At 43.2% G+C, this 27,557-nt stretch overlaps 1 protein-coding gene across 1 annotated transcript in view; it reads right to left on the reverse strand.

Annotated features, from left to right (window-relative positions):
• Dnah11 (dynein axonemal heavy chain 11) overlaps positions 1-27,557 on the reverse strand; it is a 326,474-nt gene that overhangs the window by 149,824 nt on the left and 149,093 nt on the right. Inside the window, exons 43-51 of the mRNA XM_041639057.1 lie at positions 24,069-24,219; positions 21,035-21,166; positions 18,378-18,551; positions 12,455-12,659; positions 10,504-10,669; positions 9,360-9,462; positions 4,238-4,477; positions 1,691-1,852; positions 1,245-1,438 (exon numbers count right to left, since the gene is read on the reverse strand). Coding sequence (XP_041494991.1) covers positions 1,245-1,438; positions 1,691-1,852; positions 4,238-4,477; positions 9,360-9,462; positions 10,504-10,669; positions 12,455-12,659; positions 18,378-18,551; positions 21,035-21,166; positions 24,069-24,219 — 1,527 coding nt within the window. The remainder of the gene's footprint in view (positions 1-1,244; positions 1,439-1,690; positions 1,853-4,237; positions 4,478-9,359; positions 9,463-10,503; positions 10,670-12,454; positions 12,660-18,377; positions 18,552-21,034; positions 21,167-24,068; positions 24,220-27,557) is intronic.

Raw genomic sequence — 27,557 nt, forward strand, 5'->3', positions numbered from 1 at the left:
TGTTGTAGTTTGTTTTAAATGATCATTATTTGGGTTGATTGTTTTAAATTGGAAGGTAATAATTATGACATCAGATCTCATAGAAGTCAAATGGTTCCCGTTGTTACTGTGTGTACAGTGTAGATTAGGAACTGTTTACTACAAGATGTGTGTGGAATCCCACCACAGTGTCATCTATCAATGACTAATAAAAGGTTTTCAAAGAGGGAAAAAAATGTTCTGGGTACATGAGGTCTATTTATGACTCTCCGGCCTCGTATTTTGCTTGCCCTGTTTTTAATCTAAGTTACATATGCTACAGCCACTTTGATCTTTTACTCGGTTACTTGAACATTCATGTTACTTTCTATTATCAGTTAAGCTAGTCATATAGATCTCATCTTTAAAAAATGCCACCTCTTCCCTTAGACACCCAGTTCCTCTTTAGAAATCCAGAGGTTGAGCATCCTCTACCCCCAAATCTTAACTGCTCTAAGGCCTAAAACATTTTATGGATCTAGGAGACACAGTGTACAGTCAATTCCCAGCTATATTAAAAATGGACCCGACTTCCGGGAAGTGATGTACAGAAAGTTTAGTACAGAGAAAAAGTAAAGCAATGGCGAGATCAGGCTGGGGTCTTATCCCCAAGATGTCTCATTCCAGGAAAGAAAACATCAGAAACCTTATGCATTTTGGATGAGGCATTGGTTTCTCAACCTTCATCTTCTTCCTCCATCTACCTTGGCATCTACTTCTTGGCAGAACGCATTACTCCTGGGACATTTTTCTTGCTCATTCATTCATGTTCTGGTGAATGTTTACTGGAGAAGGCAGTGGGTGGAGCTGCTAACACTGGGCTGTGAGCCCTGATGGTCAAGCTTTACCCCAAGGCAAGCAATTTCCTTTAATTTCCTGCTAAGAAGATGTGCTCACCTTTTGTTCTCACTAGCTGCTCTAAGACACTAAAGGAATCAGCTATGCTGCTGCCTGTAATGCAGTGGGCACTCAACACAACCCACTTACCAACGAAGGTCGGCATAAGTCCTACCCACAAATCCCACAAGTCACTTCTGTTCCTCTTTCTTCCCACCCTTCTCAGACAGGGCTACAGTGCAATGCAACGTTTGTATGAATCTGTAGCTGTGTAGAAACCAGTTTCCTCTGTATATGCAGCTAGGACTGTGACACAATGGACAGTGACATGCATTTTACTGCCGTTAGAACAACTGTGACTGCATAGCCACTGTGATCCATGTACTTACACATGTTGCATGGCATCTTCAAACAGCACCAGGTGCATCGCCGAGTGGAGCTCGTTGTAGGTGTCTACCGTTTCTCTAAGAATTGCCTTCAGGTCTTCCCAGTCCTTCACTGGCATGTAACAAGGGTCCTCCGTGCCAGTAGCAAAGTGGCAATAAATAAGGGGCTGTTGCAGCAGCATGCGCTCGTCAGCACCCTGCAGGAGAACACGGACAAACTGTGGGACGAGAGCCATCCGAGGAGTTGCCTGGGTCAAGAGACCAGCTCGCGCCAGCAGCTCTGTGCACAAGCAGATCAGACAATGGCCTTAACTGGACACAGCACATTGCGAATCTCAGCTATTGTAAGAAAGGGAAGTGTGCCCGCTCACCAGCAGCCCAGAGGCACTAAGTCTGGCCTCACACCAGCCAGAGGCCTTGAACAGTGCCTGCTCACCTCCAGCACTTACTTTAAAGTACTTATGGGCAGCTTCCAGCATTTTCCTGTGAAACAAGTCACAATCGTCTGTGTCTATCAGTTTGTCTCCATAAACACGGGATGACTCATGAAGCCACAGGCGCAGTAAATCTTCTGGGCATTTTAAACATTCAGGAGAAGCAAACAAAATTCCCTGTATGAGAGAAATTAGAAATCCACCTTTAATTCAAAAGACGGTGTCATTCTCACAGTTAGGGTTTATTTAACTCTACACTATTCACGTGTGCAAATAAAGCTCATTTCCCTTCTGATAAGTGATATTGTAGAAATTCAAGTATAATACCCATTTTAAAAAGTGTGTATGAATGTTTTAACTGCATGTATGTCTGTGCTTCACATGAGTGTCTGGTGCCCTTGAACGTCAGAAGATGATATAAGATTCCCTGGGTCTGGAGCTACAGATGGTTGTGAACCATGATGTGGGTGCTGGAGACTGAACCTGTGTCCTCTAGAAGAATTCAGCTCTCAACTTCTGAGTCATCTCTTTCTCCCTCACCATACACATTTCTTAAAAAACGATTTATTTATTATTATTTTATATGCATGAGTGTTTTGCCTGCATGGATGCGTACAACATATGAGCAATACCCCAGAGGCCAGAGGCCAAAGCTAGATCCTTTAAAAGTGAAGTTAGAGACAGTCGTGAGCCACCACACTAGTGCTGGCTCTGAACCTCGGACCTCTGCAAGACCCGGAAGCACTCTTATCTGCCCAGTCGTCTCTCCAGCTCTCTAATCACACACGGTTTAAGAAATGTAACTAAAATGGTTTCAAGAGTCAGCAGGAGCTAAAGCTCACACCTCTGCCTATGTATCTCAGTTGCCAGTAGATTTTACAAAACGAAAGCTCAAACAGAATGAAAGTAACAGGATAAGACTTTCCTTGTTTTTTAAATCATTTTTTAATTGATACCTGCCAATCAAAACCCTTTCACTTCACAAATAAAAAAACAAATCAAATATAGAAAAGATCAAATGTAGGTTGTCCTCTCTTGGAAGGCAGACTTAGGATGAGCACGGACTCACTGTGTCTCCTGTGCCCACTGACACTGCCCTTCAGCATCTGGGGTGCAGGTGACCCTAGCTTTGTGGACAGCCAGCTTGCTCTCCACACAGAGCACGGAGGACACTGCGGAGAACTGAACTGCAGGAGGCTGACACTCTTTGTAGGTATGGGATGTGCTGGGCGGTCTGAACCTGAGAGCTCAGCAGGCAGGACCACATTCCAGTTCAGCTTTACTGTGAAGAGACTTTACAAAGCAGAGCCTCTCTGGCAGGTGCTAGAAACACGGATGTGAAAGCGAACAGTCCATGCTATTCCCAAGCTGCTGTCTGGTGGTGTGGTCAGGTTCTGAGGTCCTGAAGAGAGCTGTGAGTGGAAGTCCTGTGAGGCTTCCTCATTTGCCCTCTGCACAAAGGGACTGTGAGTCTTAGACAACTCCCCAGGTACTTCACTGCCCATAGAGGACCACATCACATCCGATTTAGAAACTCAAGATCTTCAATCCCTCTTTAGGATTCCCTTTATATAATCAGTAGTGAACACTGCCCTTTTACCACATGTTACAGTTTGACTCTCAAATGCCTCCTTACCCTACTTCAGATCACCCTGGTCTCTGTGTCTGTCCTGAACATACTATGGAATCAAGGTAATTTTCAGTATCAAGCCAAATGATTTATAATTTAAAATTTCATACTTTGATATGTGTTTAAAATGATACGTTGATGTTCTATGCAAAAACATGACCAAATCCTCTTATTTGGCATAATAAAGCCTTTATTTACAAAGCTCAAATTCTACCTTTACTGCTATTGCTTACTCACTATCTACCACAAGCTGCGTGTTTCCCTAAATTTATGTACTGAAACTAAATTGTGGGACCAACGAGACAGAGCGGTGGTGATTGAGTTCAACCCCCAGATCTCATGTAAAGGTTGAAGGAGAGAACCAACTCCATAAGTTGTCATCTGAGCTCCACAAGCATGTGTAGAATGTACCCTTTTCCCACACCTCACACACTCACACATATACACACAATGAAAAAAAATACTCAATTGCCAATGTGATCATATGAAGAGGTGGGGCCCCTGGAAGCTATTAAGTCATAATAGAGAGGTGACCTCATATAAGCAGTGTTAGGTATTTTCCATTTTATCCTGTCTGCTGTGGACAGACATAGTGTTCAAGGCACTGTCCTCACCAGGCACAGAGCTTGCTGGGACCGTGACTGTAGACTACTTAGCACCACTGAACTAGGAACAATGCATTCTCATTGTCTATGAATCACCAAGTCTCAGGAACCTTGATGTATCAGCACAGATGTTGTGCAAGCTGAAGGGAACCACCCCATTGATAAGAAGGGCATAAAGTTTGCCATGTTCCTTCACAGACAGGTTTATGAACAAAAGAAGAAAAACACACACAAAATAACAAAGTGTAGCTGAAAACTGAAATGGTTCTATAATGAATGTCACAAGTTATCCTGATATTCAAGAAGCTAGCTTGCCAGTTGAGGTACCTGGAAGATGTTTGAAAGGTCTCTCAGATTAAAAATGTAGTGGAATTTAATAGCTGTGGGTACAAAGCTCTCTGCCATCATCCTATGGAATGCTATAGTTGCCTGGATCAGAGAGGGGCTGGCTCTGAGAACCGACGGGCTGAATGCTTGCTGCTGGAGATGGAAGTGGAAGATCTGACCATAGATGGTCGTCAGGGCATCCACCGATGGAAAGTTGAATGCAAGCACCGTGAAATGCCTCTGAAAAGCAATAAGCACATAACAGAGATATCAACCAAACCAGAAAATGCAGTTCCCCCTTTTTATTAATTTTAATAAAGCCTGTCTTTTTATAACAGGACAGATCATCACGTCTGCCTTATGTGAGTACTTTCCCATTTCCCAGACTTACCCGTCTTTGGTACATGCATTTTAATTATATATGCCTATATCTTAGGTGCCCGAAGGAAAATAGGATTAAATCGTCTTTGACTGCCAATCTCTGTAAGCAAAAAGTTAAGGGAGAAAGTACCTTTGTGTCTTTAAGCCAAGTTTTTGTCAAGAGAGTTGATCTGCTATTAGACAATTCTTTGTGAAGAATCATGCTCTTGTGGCTACAGTCTCCTAATTAAAGGACAGGAGGGTTACCTGGGCTGGGAATGCCCTTTGTAATTGGTCTAGAGTGTTTTGTAAAACAAGTTTTAGCTATATTAAAATTTTAATATTTTATCAAATATGTCAAATCTAAGAATTTATTGGAAATGTCAAACTTTTCTTAACACCTTATAGTGAATTGAAGAAGTTACAAACATTAACAAGTCAATGCCATAATTCTGGAGTGGAAATTAAAAACAAATACATAATTTGTCAAATTACATTTTTAAAAATCCTTTCTGATCAAAAGACAAGAAAAGGTTTTTCTGATGGTCGAGAGACCAACAGCATTGCTGTTTTTAAGTAATTGTCTCAGTCTCTGAGCAACAGCAAGAACCCACAGGTTTCCATTTTATATTTAAAGAGGGGCTTTAATTACTCTTTGTCACGAATCTTTTTTCCCTAAGGGGAAGATTGAGGTCTCAGTTTTTAGGTTTTATATTTTAACAGTAGATTGAATATTATATTAACAAAATGAATTCTGTGTCCCAAAGAGTAAAACTAAAATGTTTAGTCTGTGTTTTTGGTCTGACTTTAAGGTAAACAGGACTCACTAGGTTTGGAAGTTTTGTAGTAAGCTATTAAGAGGCTGGAAATCACCAGTTGTCATTATGATCTTTATCCTCTTTTTAGACTGTATAGTAAGTTGTATTGAGTCAGGAACATTGGCTTAGGGGCCCTTTTTTTTTTTTTGACCCATAGCATTATGGTATGAGGAAATCAGGATTATGCATTCAGGAACCCTTTTTCTTCTCCTGTGGAATCATCAGTGGCTGGGATGTCATCAGGGCTCATACTCGTCTGCTGTATGTGTAGTTATTTTGTTTTTTGTGAAAAAAAGTGCAAACGTATCTGTTGTCGGGGTTTCTGTCCTGCCCTGTTCCCGCAATCGTTAAGTCCCAAAGAAATCACACAAAGGTCTACATTAACTATAAACTGATTGGCCCATTAGCTCAGGCTTCTTATTAACTCTCATAACTTATATTAACCTATTATTCTTGGCTATGTTAGCCACATGGCTCAGTACCTTTTCCAGCGAGGCAGTCACATCTTACTTCTGTGCTGTGCTCATAACTGCATAAAAAGCTTCCTTCTTCCCAGAATTCTCTTGTTCTCATTGATCCATCTCTACTTCCTGTCTGGTTGTCCTGCCTATACTTTCTGCCTGGCTACTGACCAATCAGCAGTTATTTAAAATATAATTGACAGAATACAATTGTCCCACACCACATATCTTTGATCCCAAATTAATTAAGATTGTTTATGGGCATCTATATTTAAGAAGCTTAGTGTAAAAAGTATATTGCTTAAGGCATTCTGTGGTGTTTGAGGATATAATTGTTTTGCTTTTATATTTTGAAGTTGTGTTTTTAAGAAACCATGGGCACACTCCACAATTCCTTTTTACCATTAACAACATATGTAGTTCTTTTATTGGAAGAGCCATTTGTAAAAGTTAACATAGCATTTTTAAGGGATTTTTTTTTACAACTTTAGGAAAAATAAAGGAATATAGCTGTGTGAATTGCAACAATGGATCAGCTGGGAAAAGATTATTAATTGGGCCTTTAAATTGAGCAAATGCAATTGTCCAAGAATTACTGTTTTGAAATAACCAATTAGTTTGTTACTTAGTATAAGGAACAGTGATTATAGCTGTCTTTTTTGCCAAAATAATTTTTAGATTTTATTCATTTTTTGGGGGTGAAGTAAGCTATTTCTTTAAAATAAGGTTTAATATCTTACATGGCAAAATGGGAAGGTGTAGCCATAAAAGTGGACCATTTTGCCATAATACTGTTGTAGGAGTAAGTGTAATAGGTAATATACATGTCTGCCAAGGCTAATTATTTACAATTACAATAAAATGTATTTGCTGTTTTTGTATAGCATACTCTACCTTGGTGAGTACCTGTGTGGTGGTTTCTGTAAGTTATCTCCTGGAATTTGGATCACTGCTCTTTTAAGAAGTTTACGTAGTAGCTCAAGGTCTTTTTATGGATATTTTAAATATGGTTTTTACCATTGTATGTCTTATTAAAGGTTTGTAGCTACTTTTTTTATCTAAATTGCAAGTTTACCTAGCTGACAGGCTTAACTTGTACTCATTTACATTTTTACAGACACGTGTCTGGGCCTGAAGCTGCAGTTTCTTGAAGCACCTTTTTGTGGCTTGGCTGTCAGATAAGGCTCGGCTCCTAGCTGCCTCTGGGACCTGTGGTGGGCACAAACTATGCTCCCTCTGCTGCTTGGACATGTCCCGCCAGGGACTTGGACTCAGGAGGTTCTGGTTTAGCAGTCTCACCATAGACCAGCATGAGAGGTGACTGACAAGTTTCCTCAGGTTCTCTGTATCCAGCACTGCAGTGTCCACAAGCTCAGGAGGGTAGAGCTATGCTGATTTTTACTAACCTTGCTTTTTTATTCTAAATTTTGTAATCACAAAATTAGAATTCCTGAATCCTTTCCTCTTTTAAAAGTCATAGAATTATTTATATAGGCTCCTTGATTCATGGGTCAATTAGCCTCAAGGCATTTCTGGGTGCTGACTGTGGGAGGCGCAGCCCTTTAAACTCTCCTGTCTTCTGCCTCTCTCTTCTGGCTCCACAGCACAGCGCGGGTCAGACTCAGCTGGCTTCAGCATGTGTGCATGGACTGCCATAATCTCAGAGGTAACTCAGGCCCTCGCTAGGTCAAACGCCGCATTCCCTCCATCTTCCCCACCTGTACAGCAACAACAAAGTCTGTATCTACGTGACTGAAGCACCGCTGCTTGCATGGGAGAAGGTGAGGCCTCTCTGAGTCCCACAGCAGCCGGAAGGCAGTGATGCAAACTCCCAGTGTGGGGGCAGGAATATAATATTTATAAACTTTAAATATCTTTGTCTTTGTTTCACTTTAGCTCCACTAGTTATTGATCCAAGCAAGTGTATTTATAATTGAATATTATTTTTGTCTCACATTTATAAATGTTTACAGTTTTACTCCTGAATTTTTGCCCCACCTTTCTCTTTACTTTTTTATTATCTACTATTTATTTTTGAGCGTTCATCATTCACCTCTCTACCTGTGGTGTGATTTTTTTTTTGCGGGTTCCTCACATACTCCCTTGTACTCCTGGTCACACTTTTGTGTGTTTTGCGGTTTACCGGTACTCCCATATTGGGCACCATATGTTGGCGATCAGCCTTGACAAAAATACCTCTTGCCAGTGCAGGTGCATGGGGATTTAGAAAAATTAATAAAGAACACAAAGATACATGAAATATAATAAAACAGAAATCAAAGGACAGTACTAAGAGGGCATTGCAGGGAATACTAAAATCAGCCGCATCTAATTTCCATATGCTTTTGTGCATCAGTACAAAAGGGGGAGGAAGGCAATTTCCTATCTGATTTTGTATTCTACTTCTGGGTAGACAGTCAAAATAATCGAAAGTAGTTTTTGAGAAATATTTGTGTGCGTACGTTCAGAACAGCTTTATTCTCTCTTGAGCGGGAAAACATGAAAGTGACCCGGTGTTCATGGTGAGTGAACAGATACGCAAAATGCAGCATGGAAGACAGAACAGCGCATCCCCAGGCTTCAGAAGGAAATGCTGCAGTATGCTCCATGTGCTAAGTGAAGTACACCGGTCCTCAGACAGTGTAGGTCTCACTAAATGAAGTGCTTAGAGAAGGCAGGGTCAGAGAAACAGAAAGTCTGATGGTGACTGTCAGGGCTGGGAGCAGAGAGGAAAGGGTGTCATTGCTTAATGGACAGAGTTACAGTTTCACAGAAGAGTCTCACAGAGACAGGTGGTGGTGATGTGGCAGAAAAAAGCATTTAGTCCACTCACTGTCCACTTAGAATGATTGGTTAAGTTGATAAATTTTATGAAACATGTATTTTAGTATAATAACAAAACTGGAAAAATGATTTTCCAAAGATGCCTGCGGGGGATGCAGAAGGTTCTTCAGGGAGAGAAACTGTTCTGTGTGATATTTTGATGGTGGACACATCATTTGTCAACCCTACAGAACAGGGAGGACAAAGAACCCCAGTGCAAACTCTGAGTGCTCCTTAATGCTTATGTGCCAGGATCTCCTCATCAAATGTAACCAATGCAGAGGTTAAACAGAGTTCAAATGAAGCAGGTGGTGGTGGATGTGGGCCTAGACAGAAATGCTGTCAACTCATTGCAATAAATATAAAACTTAACTAAAAATACTGGATTTATTAGGAAAAACAATTCTGTTTAATTAATTGTCCAATGGGAGTCTTGCTTTATAAGTACCAAGAAACAAGATGCTGTATTTTGTTGAGGGAGGGTCTCACTAGGGAGTTCAGCCTACCTTGGAAGTCACTGTGTGGCCGAGGCTCGCCTTGAACTCACAACACAGCTGCCTCAGCCTTCCTAGTGCTGGTATTTCAAGAGTGTGCCAACATGCCCAGCCTGGCCTGAATATGACATCTGAGGACATCTAGGGAGAGCGGAATGAAACCCACCTGCAGCCTTGGGTTGACTGTGAAGCTGCCCACCATAGGATTCATGCAGGCCACATACTGGCAGCTGCGGATTTCCTTAAGCATCATCTTCTGTCGATCATACCTAAGGGACAGAAAACAGAACCTCAAATCTAAAGACAAGATGACAAAACAGGGAGCCCCAAGCTTGTGAAGGGTTTCATCACAGACACCTTAGGTTTATGATCAGTCTGCAAGCTTGACCTTCTTGGTTTTATCTAGGACATCAAAATCTTAGCTGAGAACTGTTGGAGGCCAAAGCCAAGATCAGAAGCTGAATCAATATAAACTACTACTGCCCATTGGTTTCCACGTGGCTCTAACATGATTGCAAACTATGCTGTCCTCACAGCGAGGGTTGGTGGGTGAGCTGGGGCTCCCTCACCTCATCTTCGAGTCACGGATAGCAAACTAGAAAGCCCGGATCGAACATTCACATCCTACAGGGTAAAGCCAAGCTTTCCTTCAATAACTTACGACTTAATTTCCACATAGTTGCTATGTTGCTTGACTCCTTTTCAATCCAGTCTTTAAAGATAAAAAGGGAAACTGCTCTGTTTAATATGATTAAGAGATATACAAAGGGAGGGCTGGAGAGATGGCTCAGTGAGTAGGGTGCTGGCCACGCACACACGCACACACACATGCGCTCTCTCTCTCTCTCTCTCTCTCTCTGTCTCTCTCTCTCTCTCTCTCTCTCTCTCTCTCACACACACACACACATACACACACACACACACACACACACACACACACACACACACACACGAGATCAGATCACCAGCATCCTGGCAGCATGCACCTGAACTCCCAGCAGTTGGGATAGGCGGATCCCTGGGCTTGGTCAGTCTAGCATGAGGGAGTTTCAGGTTTGATGAAATACCCTGTCTCAAAAAATGAGATATAAAGAGACCTGGTGTCTGGTGTAGACCTTTGACCTCCTCACATGACACATATATACAAATATGTATGCACATATACATACATACACACACATAAAATCAAGATTACAAATGGAAGATAAAGAAAATCCCAGATTGTCTGACCTGAGATAATTCTGTCCTCAAATGTCCCTGCACTGTAATAACGAGCTCTTGGCGGACGGTAGAATGCGGGCTTTGCTTACCAGTGCCCATAGTCAATGTGCTGCCGAAGCAGTGCATGCGGCTGGACAGTGCCGTAGGCGTCCACTTCAGGCATGTTCAGGTCATCAATGAAATAAACGAGTTTTTTATTTCCTCTTGGACCATAGTTGCGACCAGCTTTTTTCTCTAGAGGTTTTTCAAGAATTCCTAAAAATATGTACATAATTTTGTCACAAATCGCTGGCAAAGTGTAACATTTCTACCCTTACTTAATCTTTTCCAAATCAAATCAGCCAGGAAAGCCTCCCAGGAATCCTCTCCGACCCAACCACAGTCTACAAATGCTGTCACTTCCTTATATTCCTACCACCACCTCCTTTTCCTTCACTCTGGCCTCCAGCCAGGGCCACATTAGTTGGTATGTGGTTCAGTGGAATCCATCTTCTTCCCAAGATGCAGCTAGCATCTGGCCAGTTTCTTGCTCACTCTCAATGGTCCACCAATGCTACTATGTGGGATGCAATGTCCTCGGTTTGTACAGCCCAATCTCCACAGCTATGGTGCTCAGCTACTCTATGTTTCCCATGACTGTCCCCGAACTGGACGGCTCATCTCGCTGTCTGCAGCAGCTCGGACTCCAACCCTCTGCTCTTCTCCTCAGCCACCATCCCCTAGACACCTTTCAGACTCAGTCCATTGCCTCCTACAGCATTCTCTGCTGAAGCTGGGCCTTCCATCCGAAATCTCTGCCTGGACATCACCAATGTCATGTGCTGAAATTCTCACATCTGGACACTGACACCTGTAGCTCTTTCTTGTCCTGATTTGATAAGCATCTGCTAAGCAACCTTATTCCCGTCTCCCCCTCGGGAACCAGATGTAGTTTATCATATAATTTGTTGAACTGATGAGCAGAACCCCAGTTTCCCATGCTTAACTCATAAGGAAATCTTTATGCTGCACTTCTGAACAGAATCCATTCCTCATACAAGTATAGAAATTATACATATTTGCTAAAGAGACAAAACAGAATCAGCTTTCTAATTATTTCAGTCATAAAACAAGACAAGCTGACTGAAGGAAGATGCTGAGTATGCTAATGGTGGAGGGAAAGGAAGCTCATTACTTGACTCAGAAACACAGCCATGAAAATCACACTCCCATGCACGCATACATCCCAGGAATCCACTTTCAGAGCAACCCAACAGTTTCAATCAGCAATTGAGCCCTCGGTGTCTTGCTGCTCTTCTCCTGTGCTGGGCAGCAACAGGGTTGCTGATAGCAACTGTTCATGCTGTCGGCCTCCACCTGATTTTGAGTGCAAAGCCTGTGCTTCTTGCCATACATTCACTCAGTAGTTCAGCCTTATTCACACACACACACACACACACACACACACACACACACACACGACTGAGTTGTCAAAGCAGGTGAAGGTGCTTGCTTGCTGCCAAGCCTGATGAACTGAATCTGATTCCTGGGGTCCTACAAGGTAGAAAAAAAGAACCAATTCCAGAGAGTTGTTCTCTGTCTTCTACATGTGTACCACCTACCCACACTAAATAAATATAATGGCCATGTCATTTGATGTACTTTGAATGTCTCTGGACTCAATTCTTTACTTGAAAGAGTAACCGGAGGGTTCTTTTCTTTTCTTTCTTTCTTTTTTTTTTAATTTTTATTGAGCTCTACATTTTTCTCTGCTCAGAGGGTTCTTTTCTAACTCCCTTGTATTATCCAGTTCCATGAATTAATTACAGGGAATTATATGGTTTAAAAGTGACATAATTAGCTTTGTGAATGTAAACTTTTGCTGGTTTACAAATAAATAATCCCAACAAATCTGTCACCCCGGCATTGAGGAGGCGGAAGCAGGAGTACACCTGGGATAGATGGAGATACTTTGTCTCAGACCATCTTAGAGCAACGTCTCCAGCAGCTGCGTAGGTCTCATCAAAGGTCCCATCTGTGTACCAGGGAAGGGGCACTCACTCTGCAGTGCTGCCGATGTCGTGTAGTAGTTGAAAGGCACACGGGACACCATGTAGTCCTCAGAGAGACTTGCCAGGGTCTCGCTCAAAAAGACCGTTTTCCCCACTCCTGCATTTCCAACTAGCATTAGTGGTTTGCCTTTCTCAAGTAGCAATTCAGTAAAATACCTAAGACGAGTTGTCTCCGATGTGTGTACCAGAACTGTCTAGGAGAGAAAAGCAGGAGAAGGGTTAGAGAGAGAGAGGCATTACCGAGCTTCAGGGTTGACCCAACACTCAGTTTTGAATTAAGACCCAAGGAACTCTTTGTGTAAGTTCATGTCCAGCAGTGCAGGTGTCACAGCTTTCAGGGGGCAGTTGGGAAATGTTATCAATTGTTAGAGCAGAGACAATCGATAACGTCATTCCAAGGGAAGGACACACCCAGTCCCTTTCCCAGAGCTCCTCCTTCCCTGTTGTAGGTATGGGAGAGAATAAAGCAGATATGGTCTGAAGTGTCTACTTTCTTCCAAAGCTGATGAGACTATTGGGAAATGGAGCTACACACAGAGGTGGAGCAGTATCAAGGCACAAATGGCACAGTCCAAGCAATAGGGTTCAGCACAATGAAATACCAGTTGGAGGCAGGTAGAGTGTGCCCAGATCCAAAGCATATGTGAACATTTTGATAAAATTAAGTCTTTATGCTTATACTTTGAAATTTGGCAATTTATTAGTATTTATTTATTCAGACACCATAATGTTTCACAGAAATTTGAAATGGTCCTACAAGAACAAAAGAAAAATGAGTTAAAAATGAGGCTCAGAGTTGCTGGCCAAATGGCTCATCAGGAAAGGCCTAAAGAAGGTGAGATGGTCCTTTAGGGTTCCTGTTTCATAAAAGAGTCCACCAGACATTCTACAGGACACAAAAGAAAGTGACTGACAAACTGCAATATAGGTGGAACTGTCTTTGAAATTTCCTGCTTCATGAAAAAGTCTGCCAAATACTGTGGGCCTGTGGGCTGAAGATAGATGCCCCAATGGTACAGAAGAACTTTGGGTGACTTTCCAGGCAGCGAGATGTCTCTGTCAATTCTAGAGTTTTGAAAGTTTCTTACAATGCACTTCCTGTTAACTTAGATAATATTATATCCTTCTGGAGTCTTTGATGGAGTTGAAAAAATAAAGTTATAATTATTGTTTTCCTTAGTTATGATAAAATATAAAGTAGATAGAAATACTGTAACTATAATTTTTGCTTAATACTTGTTTTGTTATATGTAATTTTACTGTGTTAAAGTTAAAACTTTCCTTTTTATTTGAACAGAAAAGGGGAAATGGTGTGGAAAGTCCTCTGTATATGTGTTGCTTTTATTGGTTAATGAATAAATCTGTTCTGGCTAGTGACTTAGCAGAATAGAACAAGGTGCGAATTCCAAGCAGATAGAGGAGGAAAGAAGGCAGAGTCAGAGAGACACCATGTAGCTGCTGAAGGAGAAAGATGCCTGGGAACCTTACTGGTAGACTACGAACCTCGTGGTAAAAGAATAGAAACGGGTTAATTTAAGATATAAGACCTAGTTAACAATACACTTAAGTGATTGGTCAAACAATGTTGTAATTAATACAGTTTCTGTGTGCTTATTTCTGCTCTGAGCAGTCGGGAAATGACCAAGCAGTCTCTGTCTACACTGTGCCAGTCTGGCAACGTGAATTCAATCTTCAGAAGCTACCAGAGGCTTGCATGCATGTATGCATGTGCGCGCGCGCACACACACAGAGTGATATTAAAGAACAGACTTGGGAAATATAGACTAGAATAAAATATTCAGACAAAAGGTAGATGCAGAGACTGAATTCTGCACAGCAATTGAAAGATAGCTGCTATTTTGATGCATTTCTTAGTGGTCAAATGTAAAAGTGGTAAACAAGACTAACAAACATACATAAAAAGCCTTACAGGGTTGATTTTTGACGTTAAAAACACACATATGTATAATGGACAAAGTTCCTCCTTACGTGGTTGGTGCCAACTGACCAAAATGAAGTATTCTGTGGATCATTCTGAATCACGGTCTTGACACAACCAATTGTTCTCCATCCCTTTCACATGGTGACACCAACACCTCCTGAAGGCCAGGTCGGGTTCTATGCCATTAAACGTGAGACTTCTAAACATCCAAGATGCTGTTTCCCTTCCAGCCTACAGTTGTCATCACTGGACTTTTCTGTGGCTGTCAGCTCTTTCCTTCGTATAGGAACACCAGGAATGAACACTTGCTGCGCGATCCAGGATCCACGGCAAACCTGCGAGCTATCCTCTTCAGAGAGCAGGAAGCTAACACTGAGAGCTCAGGTGTGGACGTGTGAATGTAATCGACCCTCACAATCTCAAGGGGAGTGGCTTTGTCGGAGTGGGTATGGCCTTGGAGGAAGTCTGCCACTGTGAGGGTGGCCTTTGAGGACTCCTACGCTCAGGATACTGCCCAGTAACTTAGTAGGCTTTCATTGCCCACAGGATGTTGGACTCTCACCTACTTGTCCAGCACCATGTCTGCCTGCATGATGCCATGTCCCACTGTGATGATAATGGACTGAACCTCTGAACTGTAAGTGAGCCACCCCAATTAAATGTTTTCCTTTCTAAGAATTGCCATGGTCATGGAGTCTACTCCCAGTAATAGAAACCCTAAGCCATCAGGTCACTTGGAGAGTGTCACAGTTGGTGAGTGAGTGCAGGTGCTTGGACTGGAATCTATCCTGTGGAGCGCGAGCTCAGCACAAACTCCTGTCACAGCCCTGCAGAACATGGAGTCAGGAGCTGCACTGGCAGGCTGCTCTGTTTGTTTTGCTGTGGCCAAGTCTCTTTCTCTTGGTTTTAAAAGTTAATGTGCTTTTATTTTTTTCTTTTCCCTCCCTCCCTCCCTCCCTCCCTTCCTTCCTTCCTTCCTTTCTTTTTTGAGACAGGGTTTCTCTATGGGTCTAGCTGTCCTTGAACTCACTCTGTAGACCAGGATGGCTTCTTAAACTCAATAAAGATTTATCTGCTTCTACCTCCTATGTGCTGGGATTCAAGGCATGCACCATCACCTATACTTCAACATTCTGGAAATTTCTTCAGACCTAGACAAATTAGGATCATTTGTCATTCTATGGTTACTACAAATACCTTTGTGGAAACATTTCTCATCTGGTTCTCTGGTATAAAATGGTGCCTCATGACCAGGATGCTGTAAAGAATAAGTTAACTGCAGCTAGGGAGACGGTTCAGCTGGTAAAGTGTGGGCCATATAAGGATGAAAACCAGAGTTGGAATCACCAGTACCTACATACAAACCCAGGCACCAAAGTGCATATCATCCTAGCACTGGGAAATCAAAAGTGGGAGACCCCTGGGACTCCCTGGACAGTCAGTCTAGCCAACAGGGAGTTACAGGTTCAGCGATTTGCATTAAAATAAGGTGGAGAAGTGTGACTGAAGCAGACATGCAGTGTTGGTCTCCGTATGCACACATGTGCAGGTGCAGTCACACAGAGGCACACATTCCACACCTGCACACACACATGAACACATACATGCAAAAAGAATTAATTAGTTCATAGTCTAAATTATTTAGAAAGGGCCTCCTGCTCCAGTGTATAAATGGTGTAGGAAGTCCTTCTGTCCGTGTGGAGCTTTCATTGATTAATGAATAAAGAAACTGCCTTAGCCTAGTTGATAGTAGCAGAACGTCGGTAGGCGGAGAAGACAGAATTGAATTCTGGGAGGAAGAAAGCAGAATCAGGAGACACCATAGATACTCCGCCTGAGACAGACAGACACCTGTTAGAATCTTTCCCAGGAAGCCACTGCCATGTGGCAATATACAGATTAATAGAAATGGGTTAAATTAATATGTAAGAGTTATCCAATAAGAAGTTAGACCTAGGGGCTGGAGAGATGGCTCAGAGGTTAAGAGCACTGACTGCTCTGCCAGAGGTCCTGAGTTCAATTCCCAGCAATCACATGGTGGCTCACAACCATCTATAATGAGATCTGGTGCCCTCTTCTGGGGAGCAGGTATGCATGCAGGGAGACACTGTATACATAATAAATAAATTTAAAAAAAACCTTAATAAGTTAGAGCTAATGGGCCAAGCAGTGTTTAATAAATACAGTTTCTGTGGGGTTATTTTGGGGCTAAGCTAGCCAGGCTGCTGGGACAAACAAGCGGGCTCTCCTTGCAGCATATAACAAGGTTGCTAATAGCACAACCACACTGGTACCATTGGATGTAAAGCCAGTGCACAGCCTTCCAGGAGGAAAATGGATTTTTCAGTTCAATAAAACGTGCTGACTAAAATTGCTTTTGTTCTCTTTTGAATATGAATGATAAGATAGATCAGCTTCTGACAAAGGTTTTTGTCTCCAGTTTTCAATCAGCTAGGAAATACTGCTGGACAGCCATAATGGAGGCAGGCTGGACAGAGGGCAGACTGCAGTGTGCGGCAAACATGGCTGGGGGCCTCCTAACACTCAGCTTTCTGCCTGAATCACCCTTCCTGGTGGCCTCCACTGTGTTAGAGGTGCCCGTCCAGGTGGCCTCCACTGTGTTAGAGGTGCCCGTCCAGGTGGCCTCCACTGTGTTTGTTAGAGGTGCCCGTCCAGGTGGCCTCCACTGTGTTAGAGGTACCATTTGCAGTCATTGCCATGTGTGGGCCCCAGATGTTCTTGGGTTAAAGTCTTGGTCCCATGTGGTAGTTTTGGAAAACAGTGATAGGACATTTGAGAGGCAGAGCCTGGTAGAGGCCATTAGCCCACAGACAACAAACTCTAAAGGGGACTTTAGTGTTCCAGTCTTCCACCTTAGACAGGAGAGATACAGGGTAGCGTGACCAAAGGTCTGGGACTTCTGGGACTTTAAAATGCAGTGTAGACTGCTGATGCCACTGACACCGTGGACCCAAAGGGCACTAACCTCAGCTGCAGAGGGCAGGGCTTCTTCTTTGGACTCAATTGGCCAAGCCTGCTGTCTGAGAACATAGAGCTGGGACTGACAGCTCAGGCTAAGGGTTCAATGCTGGTACCCTGGGGGACCAAAGGTTCAGGGCAGCATCCCCTCCCTGTCTGTTTGCCATGGAGCCTTCCGAGCTGTGAGAAAGTAGATTTCTATTGTTTGTGCTGCCTAGTAAGCCTCACTTTGCTATGAGAATTCCTGTAAACTAATCAAAGTGGAGGAGGCAAAGCAGACAGACAAATACATGCATGTGCATGAGTGTGAACACATGGATGAAGACTGGAGTCAACGGGCCTACCCTACACTGTGAACTTGTAGGTCTAGCCTTGCCCTTGCACCTATAACTCTCATGTGTGCTCTGGTGACAGCTCCAGGAAACCACAGCTTTGAGTTCCTGCTCTTTGGAACCAGGTGCTTCCTCACAGAGGTGACAATTGTCCCCTCTTAGCCATCCATCCAGCACTGTTTCCAACAGCAAGCTCTAAAATGATTCAAAATGTTATTTTTTTTTAAAAGGAGACTAATGCAGAATAACCCAATCTAAGAGAAATGGGGATGGGCCATGGATGGAGAGAAGTCATTCATGTGGACCGCTAGTGCTGTAAAGATCAAATGCATCATTTGTGTCAGGGGTGGCAAAAGAAGGACGTTCTATGTGAAAAGTGATGTCCAAAAAGTTTACATAACTTAGAAATAGGAATAATTGAATTAAGTAAACCCTGCCTCTGGCTTTACAGAGTTTGTGCGGTTTCTAGAGATTATAAGCATGTGACACCCACAGGGTTATGCTGAACCTAGGGGCAAAGAGTTTGCAGAGATATGGACCTCCTCTCTGAGCATCCGCACGGTCGACTCTTCTCTCCCAGGGAAACATTTGGTCCACAGAGCAGAAAGCACAAACATGAGAAGGACAGGCTATCTCCTCTGAAGGCTCTGCACACCTACTTTCAGGGGCGCATCGACATCCATGCTGAACGGAGGCACCTTATCAGTCCAAGGCAGGAACTTCATAGTTTTGTGGTCCAGATAATAATCAAAGATGGTTCCCTGGGACGGAAACTTCACGACTTTCATTTCTTTATGCCACCATCGACTAAAGTCGGCTTGATAATCAGAAAGCTACGGAGAACAGGAGAACTTGTTAGAATAGACCCGGAATGAATGCAGTCCCTACAAATTCTGCTGTATGCAGGGTCTGTGGGGTGCTGCGTCATAAATGCCAACCAAACTCCTAGGTGGGAAGTCACCAGGTTACGTTGAACGCTAGGTCTGAGCTGTAACCAGTAATGCTGCTATGCAGATTGGAAGTAGTGAGTGACAGGCAGCCACGAGGGGTACAAAGCGGCTTAAAAAGCAAGACAGTGCTGGGAGAGCCTCACTTCTCTCCTGATAGTCAATCTAACAGTGACCCACTGTGCAAATCGCTGTGCCAGCTACTGCTGGACAGTGGAGAGTAACACTGTGGTTGGCTTCCACCGTTAGCACCACTCATGGGGACAGCAGAAAAAGAACGTATGCTTTTTAAAGCACTAAATCATATATGGACAGAAGATCTGTCTTTCCTCCAGACCCTTTTGCTATTTGATATCTTTGTGTTTACAAACTAATGATAATGAAAAACACTACTTGAAGTCTTTGCTTTAAAAAGTAATACATTGCCAATGCTGTGTCACTAACAAAAGGTGTTCTTAAAACTTGGCCCACCACAGGCCCCGTAGATTTGGAAGTGCACAGGGAAAATGTGGACAGTCTCGCCTTGGTTTCCAGCAGGACTGAGCCGAGAGTCTGGCTGAAAACCCCATAGAGATGAGCTGTTGTCCTCCAGCGAAGTCACGGGGCAGCACCCCATCTCTAGAACGGTGGTATTGTCTGATAAAGTGATATTCATAAGCTCTCACTGTCTTGATTATTAGGGTGTAGTGCATGAGGAAGGGACAGCACCTATGCAGCGACAGCATCCCCTACATCCACAGTGGTCTGGCTTAGGTAATCAGATGAACTCAATGGTCTGATAAAATGAATCCTACATCCTGAGATGGTCGGTCTATCAACTGCGTATTCTTGGAAATCTGGACCAGCAACTCATATGTTCCCAGAGTTCTGGAGCAGGAACTCCTATACCCATGGTATTGACCTGACCTAGTGAATTTCAGCAAAATCTGGAAGTGCTGTGCATGTTCGTTGCCTTTGGCAATCTTGTATTCAACTAGCATTCCAGCTCCTGAATCCCCCTCTTCATTTGGTGTCCCTGTGTCCTTGGGCTCTGGTGGTCCTTTTGAGTACCAGGCTGTCCACACTCAGGAGCAGTCAGGTGGTGGAGACTGTGACTAACACTGGTGGGGTGAGCACTCTGAAGGAGAGTCCCTCTACTACCCACCTCCAAATTAGCAGAGTTCATGCTTCTGCCGGGCATTTACCCTCATTGAAACTATTTTCATAGCAAAGCATGGGATATTTTATCTCCCTATCAACTTTGGTCTGAAGCCAAGCCAACGTGATTTTTAATAATCCACAGATATTACTGACTCCATTCTCTTGCACAAAATACACCTGACTTCTACTTCGCTTCAAATTTTGCTTTGTCTAAACATTCTATCATGAAAATGACTTTGTGGTGCATCCTTGATTGCTAAACTTGTTAAAGCAAAGTGACTGTTTTGGAGCATGGAAGGAAGCAAATGGGACATCCACCCTCAGTCCACTCTCGGCCCAACAGGGAAGAGGGGGCTCAGAGGAAGCAGAGGAGAGTAGCCCTTGGCTCCCACTCAAAGCAGCACTGACCGCTGTCCCATGGGAGCACTTAGAGATCAGAGAAGGACATCCGGCAGCTGACAGGGTGACAATGATTTGTGAGGCTCGACTTATTTATAGAGCTGTGCTCTGCGTCCATCACTAGTGAGGACTAGCAGGATGTGGGTCACTTTTGGATGCGATGCCTTCTGAGGGGAATTCCCTACTTATGCCTGAGGAGCGCTGAGAAGGCGGGATGGCTAGACAGTGGTGTGCGACTTTAACTAGAGTCACAGTACGGGAGGACCGTGTCCAGGGACATGCTGAAGCACCAGGAGGTGTGGGCCTTGAAGAAGGGCACATCTGAGGAAGACCCTGCAGCAGCCACCAGGAGCCCTTGGCACAAAAATCTTTGTCTCGAGGAGAGACAAAGTTTGGCTTTCTCTGCACATGGAGGCTGTCTTGAAGCAATGTGACAGAGATGACATAAGAAGGCACTTGGAAGTAGATGGTGGAGGTGAGACGCATATGTTTCTGGCACATGGTAAGTCTAAATGGCTTGTATATTGGGGTGGGATGAGGTGTGTATTCGCACAAGCTATGTCTTAAGCTGTTCCCTTAGGCCATCAGAAGCCTATGTGACTGTGTCAGAACTGCTGTGCAAGGGGACGGCTTTGCCTGAAGCAGAATGACCCTGGAAAACAATGGCACCAGTATTGATGAAGACTGCAGCTATGCCCCAGAGGGGACAGTCTCCACAGCTCAGAACACACCAGGTCCAGAGACGGGTGATAACAACTAAAAGATGCAAACCACATTTTAAAAAGCAACTTCCCCACCAGTTCGCATCTCTGGAAACTCTTTTGGCATACTTGGTCTCGAAGCAGAGTGCCTCCAAATGCCCAGACACAGGCAAAGACAAAGTAGACTTCGTAGGCTTCCTTGGGGCTGTCGGGAGGGACATTCTCAGGAGTCAACAAACACTCCAAAAGAGTACAAACAGTCTGAAAAAAAAGAAACACCATTCATTTAGGGCAATGTTTTTTTTTTTTCCAATGCTGGAGAACGGTCAAACAAGTTTCTTACAAATTCTTCCTCATTCTTAAGAGAGTATGTAATTTTTCAAAACTCAGTGATTTGCTAATGTTTAGAGACACAATAAAATGCTGTGTCTTAGATGTCTAAGTCAGTGGTTCAAAAAAATAAGACACTTTAATCAGTCTTTAGAATACTAAAAGATTTGGTACTCCAAATGTTTCTTACTAGAAACATTTTAAATGATTCAAATAACAATTATTAAGTAAACTAGGTGAACCAGCCTCACACTCACACACTCATACATCACAAGCATTCATACTCATACTCACTCATACATCACACACATTCACACTCATACACACTCATATACTCACTCATACATCACACAGTCACACTCATATACTCACACACACACTCAAACACATGTACACACTCACATACTTACACACACTTACACAGATGAGTAACAGCCCCTCGTGTGGGCTAGCTCCCTAGAGCACAGAATAGCTGTCAGTAATTATAATCACTCTAGGTTCTAACCTTCAGAAGCTCTTGCCCCAGGCCTGCACAGGCCCCGATTCAGGCCCACTACCTGTGATGTGAGCACTTTGCTCTCCTAACCAGGAGGAAGAGGAAATGTTAAAATGTTCATATTTCTATCATTTTATATTGTGCCATATCTGTCAATTTGAGATAACTTTCTAACAAAATAGATCAGTTTCTTGTAGCTTTGTTACATGGGAGGAGAAACCATGGTTTCTAAAGGAATGACTAAGATCAAAGCAGCTATCAGCAGACACAGCAGTCAGTCTTAGGGTTCAGCCCCAAGTTTCCTGACACTACACGAAAATATTCCTAAGTGTGAGGTGAGCAGCTGATATAACCACACTTTAGCTTCAAGAGTTAACACGCTTTGTCCAACTGAAGGGCGCTCCACACGCTGGGAAACACAGCATAGACTTTGTATGAATGTCGTCTTAACTATTCTCTTGTCTACGCATTTTGCCTTAAATTCCTGTTCTTCTAGGAAACTGTGGGAAACGCTGGTCAAAAATAACAGCTTTAGAAGAGCTAAGAATGAGAGGCCATTTCTGAGTGCTACAAAATAAAGATGGAGAGCAGAAACCATTTAATTCCCACGGGCCTGTTTTCACACCCCTCGCACTGCAGAGAATCACGCAAATACACAAGGCGACTCGAGAAAGAACACATCCCGCCTTGTACAAGCGTTACATCCAAGGAAGTCTAATTAGGCTAACCACATAATTAATTCATTATGAATAAATTCAGACCTGCTTTCAGAAATAAATTATACCTCGGATAATTACTGTTGAATACTATCGTTTACTTAATTGGTGTGTGAATTATCCAAAAACCTGAACTTTCCCTTCTTATTATGTGCCTGACTATTCTAATGCAGCTTCAAACAAATTTGGTAACACAGTAACTTGATGGGAACAAAGTTCTGAGAAACTAATTTTGTTCCTGGAGGGGGAAGCATTTCCACTGTAAACCCTTAGAGAAGTTTGATGCTTCTTGCTACGCTACCGCCATGACCTTGACTCCTCTGTTGTGAACAGCTCTGACTCACCACAGCCCCAACAAATCCCTTGCGTCTTTTACTGGCACAAGCTGTCTCACAATGAGGACCAGAAAAAAAGGCTTCCTGGATCCTCCCAGATTCTTCACCCGCACGGACATACCTTCACGAGCACGTGTATACAATCAGAGGTGTCTTTTCTTTGTACTGATCAGCACCTGTGCTTCGTCTGGTTATTGGATTCAAAAACATTGGGAGCATTTCTCTGTGCAATATTGTGGTTTGAATCTGAAATGTTTTGAATGTTCGTCTCCCAGATGGTTGTACTGTATAAATGTGTGCATTCATGTGTGTGCATGTCAGTTACTGTGTGATCCCTAGGGGCAGACTCCTCAAGATTATGACCTAACTTTGGTTCCTGGTCTACCATGATATGAACAGAGCTCAATGTTCCCAGTCTTGCCTTTTGTTCCACAGAGAACTGAAACTCTAGTAACCACGAGCTCTAATGAACTCCCCTCTCGTCTCTTGTTTCTGTCAGACATTATGCTCTGATTGACAGCTAGAAAACTAAAGAAATGATGTGCAGCCACTTCGCTCCAGCTCTGCCCCAGAGTGCTGGGATGACACGAGGACTGCATGGACACGTGTGGTGCTCACGAGTGCTTTCTAGAACTGTGTAAATCTCGGGGGAGGGCAGAAAATGAAAAGATTTCACTTCGTGGGCTCCGCACAAACGTCCAAGGACTGAACGGGCTATAGCAGAAGGCTGGAAGCAACCTATTCTGAATATATTTTAAAAACTTACTTGTTTGTGTGTATTTATGGGTGGAGGCAAGTGCATGTGTGTGCGTGTGTGGATGCTGGGGCCTTGGCCCTCACATGTGTGGATGCAGGGGCCTTGGCCCTCACGTGTGTGGATGCAGGGGCCTTGGCCCTCACGTGTGTGGATGCAGGGGCCATGGCCCTCACGTGTGTGGATGCAGGGGCCTTGGCCCTCACGTGTGTGTATGCAGGGGCCTTGGCCCTCACGTGTGTGTATGCAGGGGCCTTGGCCCCCATGTGTGTGGATGCAGGGGCGTTGGCCCTCACGTGTGCGCGTGTGTGGATGCAGGGTCCTTGGACCTCAAGTGGTATTCACAGAATAGTTTGTAGAAGCTGGTTCTCTCTTTCCACCACTTGAGGCTCAGGGATGGAGCTTAAATCATTAAGTTTTAGGCCAAGAGCCTCTACCCACTGGGAAGTCCTACCAGTACCTTCCCCCATCTTTTTAAGCAAGCAAAATGTGTGCTGTTCTGACTTCCCCGGCATAAAAAATCAGCTCAGACCTGCACCAGGCTGCTCTCTGGAACAGCAGTGATGGTTTTAAAGCTGGTTCTTAGCTTCTCCAAGCACAAAGGAATATATTTATCGAAAAGAATAGTTAAATTGGCCTTTTCTGATTGATGCCGTCTTCTGTCTATCCAACTGGCCACATACCTGAAAAGGAACACAGCAAAGCTTTTACAGAACAAGGGCTTTGAAAAGCAGGATGCCACTGAGTTCGAAGCTCCCCCTTCCACACAGCTTGGCGCAGCACTTCAAGGACATGCTGAGTGGTTCTCTTTATTTCTCAAATGGAAAATATTTTTAAATGGCCCTTTAAAGACTTGTTTTAATGGCCATTTTTCCTTTAATGAAAAGAATGTAAAGGAAACTTCTCACAGCTCTTAGACGGCAAACATAATCGTGCCTAAGTAGGCCATTACTTTGCGTTTAGAGAGAAGTGCACTGTGTCATTTCCCAAATGAACAGACTGTTCGTGACGGAGGCTTTATTTATGAAAACAGCTTGGCACTTTTCTTGATTAATCTTGGCATCAATTATTTAGTAATGAGAATTCAGTTATAAATAAAGAGGTGAACAGTCTATAGGGGCTACTTCAATGTGCTTTTTCTACTGGACTTTGGAAGACCAACCTGCAAGGATAATGTCAGGAACTCAGAAATGTATGACATGCCTTAATATATTGATATTTATATGATATACAGATATAGCTGCCTTATGCTTATAAAATGTTCATTTTGATACATTAAACATCACCACCGTATTAGTAAACAGCTCACCAATGCCATGATGGCATCCTTAGTGCCTCTGGGGTGCAACTAAGAGATGCTAAATGAAAAAGAATCACTCAGAAAGTTTTACTTAAGTAGGAAGCTGTGGCCATAAATACATTTAGCAGCCTGCACATGACCAGTGCTGCCACAGATGGAATACAGCCAGACTTTGTTGTAAAGGCAAACCAGACCCACTGGCAAATGATGCTGTGGCTGCTGTGACCCTATTGTTTCCATGAATGACGGATGCTCTAGAGAGAAACAAGCTTAACCAAAACAGGCCATATAGTCAAAAGCGAGTCTGCTGGGGAGATGGGCAATAATGACCCCTATTGTGAGTTGAGTGTCATCACACTGCAAAAGGAGTGGAAAGGTTTCTATCAACAAATGTGAACAATTAGAATTTTCATGAAGAAATTATTGTTAAATCTTTATGGTTTGGAATAAAAACTGACATTAAGAATGACAATTTAGAGCTCTGGACCATTAAATGTGCCTGTGGCAAAGCCTAAGAACTGATGTGCCATTGTCTGCTTCTCCTCCCATCTCACAAAGGATGCTGCAGATTTTAGGATGGGCATTTTGGAATGGTCCACTTCTGCAGCACATGTAATTACCAATGAAAATCTCTTAAAAGCAAGTACAGGGAAGCGAGCCTGGATTCTAAACACAACTGTGTCTGCTAGAAGCACCCTTCCAGCTGCTTAGAGACATGGCTGGTTTAGGGTTCCAGTAAGGAAGTTCTGAAACAAACTGAACATCCAAATGCCCAACACAGACTCGGAAAGATAAGTGAAGAATACAGAGGGAAGCACTCGAAGGGAGGGTGGAGCGGGCCTCTCCTAACAACATCTGCGACAGACCTGAGAACCAGAAAAGAGAGATAAGTGGTTTATAGATAACACACTGAACTACAAGAAATCATGAATAAAAGAACAGAAAACGACAAGGAACATAGAGCAGAATAAGAGGAGGGGCGTAAAAAGGAAAATGGATGGAAGAAAAGGGCTCTTGACAGAAAACTATGCAGAAAGGATGGCTGAATGAAGGCTCACCACTTCCAAGCCACCAATAGTTCATCCTCTGAGGGATGTAAACTTTTCTCTCCAAAACTATACACGGTATGAAGGAACAAGTTGGGAGAATGTTCTAGAAAAACGGGGACAACAGAGCCAAATAAACACAATCCTTGCTCTGATGGTGAATTCTTTTCAAAGGTAAAAATGAAATCATGTTTGTAACTCACAAGATTAAAAAAATGTTTGCTATGTTCAAGATAGATTTCTTAAGTGTATGGGATATAGTGTATTTTATAAAAAAGAATGCTCTCGTTCCCAGGAAATCAGTGCGTAAGTGCTTACAGATGAAATGTCTTAATGTCTCCAGCTTATAGTCAAGGATTTCTGCAAAAAGTCACAGAAGGAAGGAGACTTCTATATGCATGTGCATGTACGTCAGCCAGAGACAAAGTGAAGGCAGAGACACAGCAGGAGAAGAAAGGTTTGTGACTGTAATCTGTAGCATGAGCCCAATTTCCCTGCTGTTTTCAACACTTGGATGCAAACAGCTGCAGAAAACTGACACTTTTTAAAAAATATTGCTTCAGAAAATGAGTTAATATATTGATCTCTGAATGTAAATGAATATTGAATAAACAATGCACATAAAGCTATCACATTGTGGCATTAAAGTAAGGCAGTGAATTATCTAACAACTACAGAGTGAAAGAAAGTACCTGCAACCCGATGTTGCTGGAACTCGTGGCAACAGCAAGTGAAAAAAAAGAATAAGCTTAGACAAGATTCCCTTTATTCTGGAAATATCTTGCCTAGACCTTTGGTCACAACACATTCATCTCTGATACAATGAAAACCTCCCCACACTGAGATATAACAGGGAGAGAAGGTGTCTAACTCATAATACAGACTGAATGGCTCTTGAAGCTACCTGGAACTATGAATAAAGGTCCTTCTTTAAGTAGAAGATCATTCTGAGCTATCTTAAGCACTGCCTTATGACATGATTGAGACTGAAGGGCAATAGGCTTGAGAGCATCAGATCACGGTGGAGCTCTCCGAAGGACCTTGTGCTGCTACACAGGGGAGATCCTGTTCTAGAGGCGGGGGAGTTGCGGGGCAGTTCTAAGATTCATTAAGCCAGTCCTAACCAACAGAAACACCCCAGGAACAGAATCCTACATGGAGAAAGATTGATTTTGCACTGTAGAGGATGAAAACTCTTTCCCTCAGACAAATGCAAGCTCACATTAAATTAATTAAATCAAATCAAATTAAAGCTCAAAAGACATGGTTCTCCTCTCTGTAAGCATCAGGGAGAGCAATGGCAGCTCCTGATGGGAAGCAAGGGTCATTCTCAAAGTACACTCAGGGGAAGGAGTATTGAAAGGACAAGTCACAAAAGATAGAGCAGGGTGGAGACAAACCAAAGAGCGACAAGGTTTGCATTTAGAGGGACCTAAAACCCCCTTTCAGGTTAAAGACTTGATCCTTAACATGTGGTGCTAATGCCAGGTGGTGGCACCTGCAAGATATAGGGTGCAACAGAAGTGTGAGGTGACTGTGCATGTGCCTTTAAAAAGGACGGTGGAGGTCTCTCTCCATCTCTGTCTTTCTCCCTGATATCTTGGTCACAAGGGTGCTGTGGGATTCCCCTCTGTATGTTGTGAATATGTTTATTACCATTGGTTAATAAAGAAGC

Source organism: Microtus oregoni, unplaced genomic scaffold (assembly GCF_018167655.1).
Source record: "Microtus oregoni isolate MIOR12 unplaced genomic scaffold, Mior012 000056F_ref0000123, whole genome shotgun sequence".
Lineage (NCBI taxonomy): Eukaryota > Metazoa > Chordata > Mammalia > Rodentia > Cricetidae > Microtus > Microtus oregoni.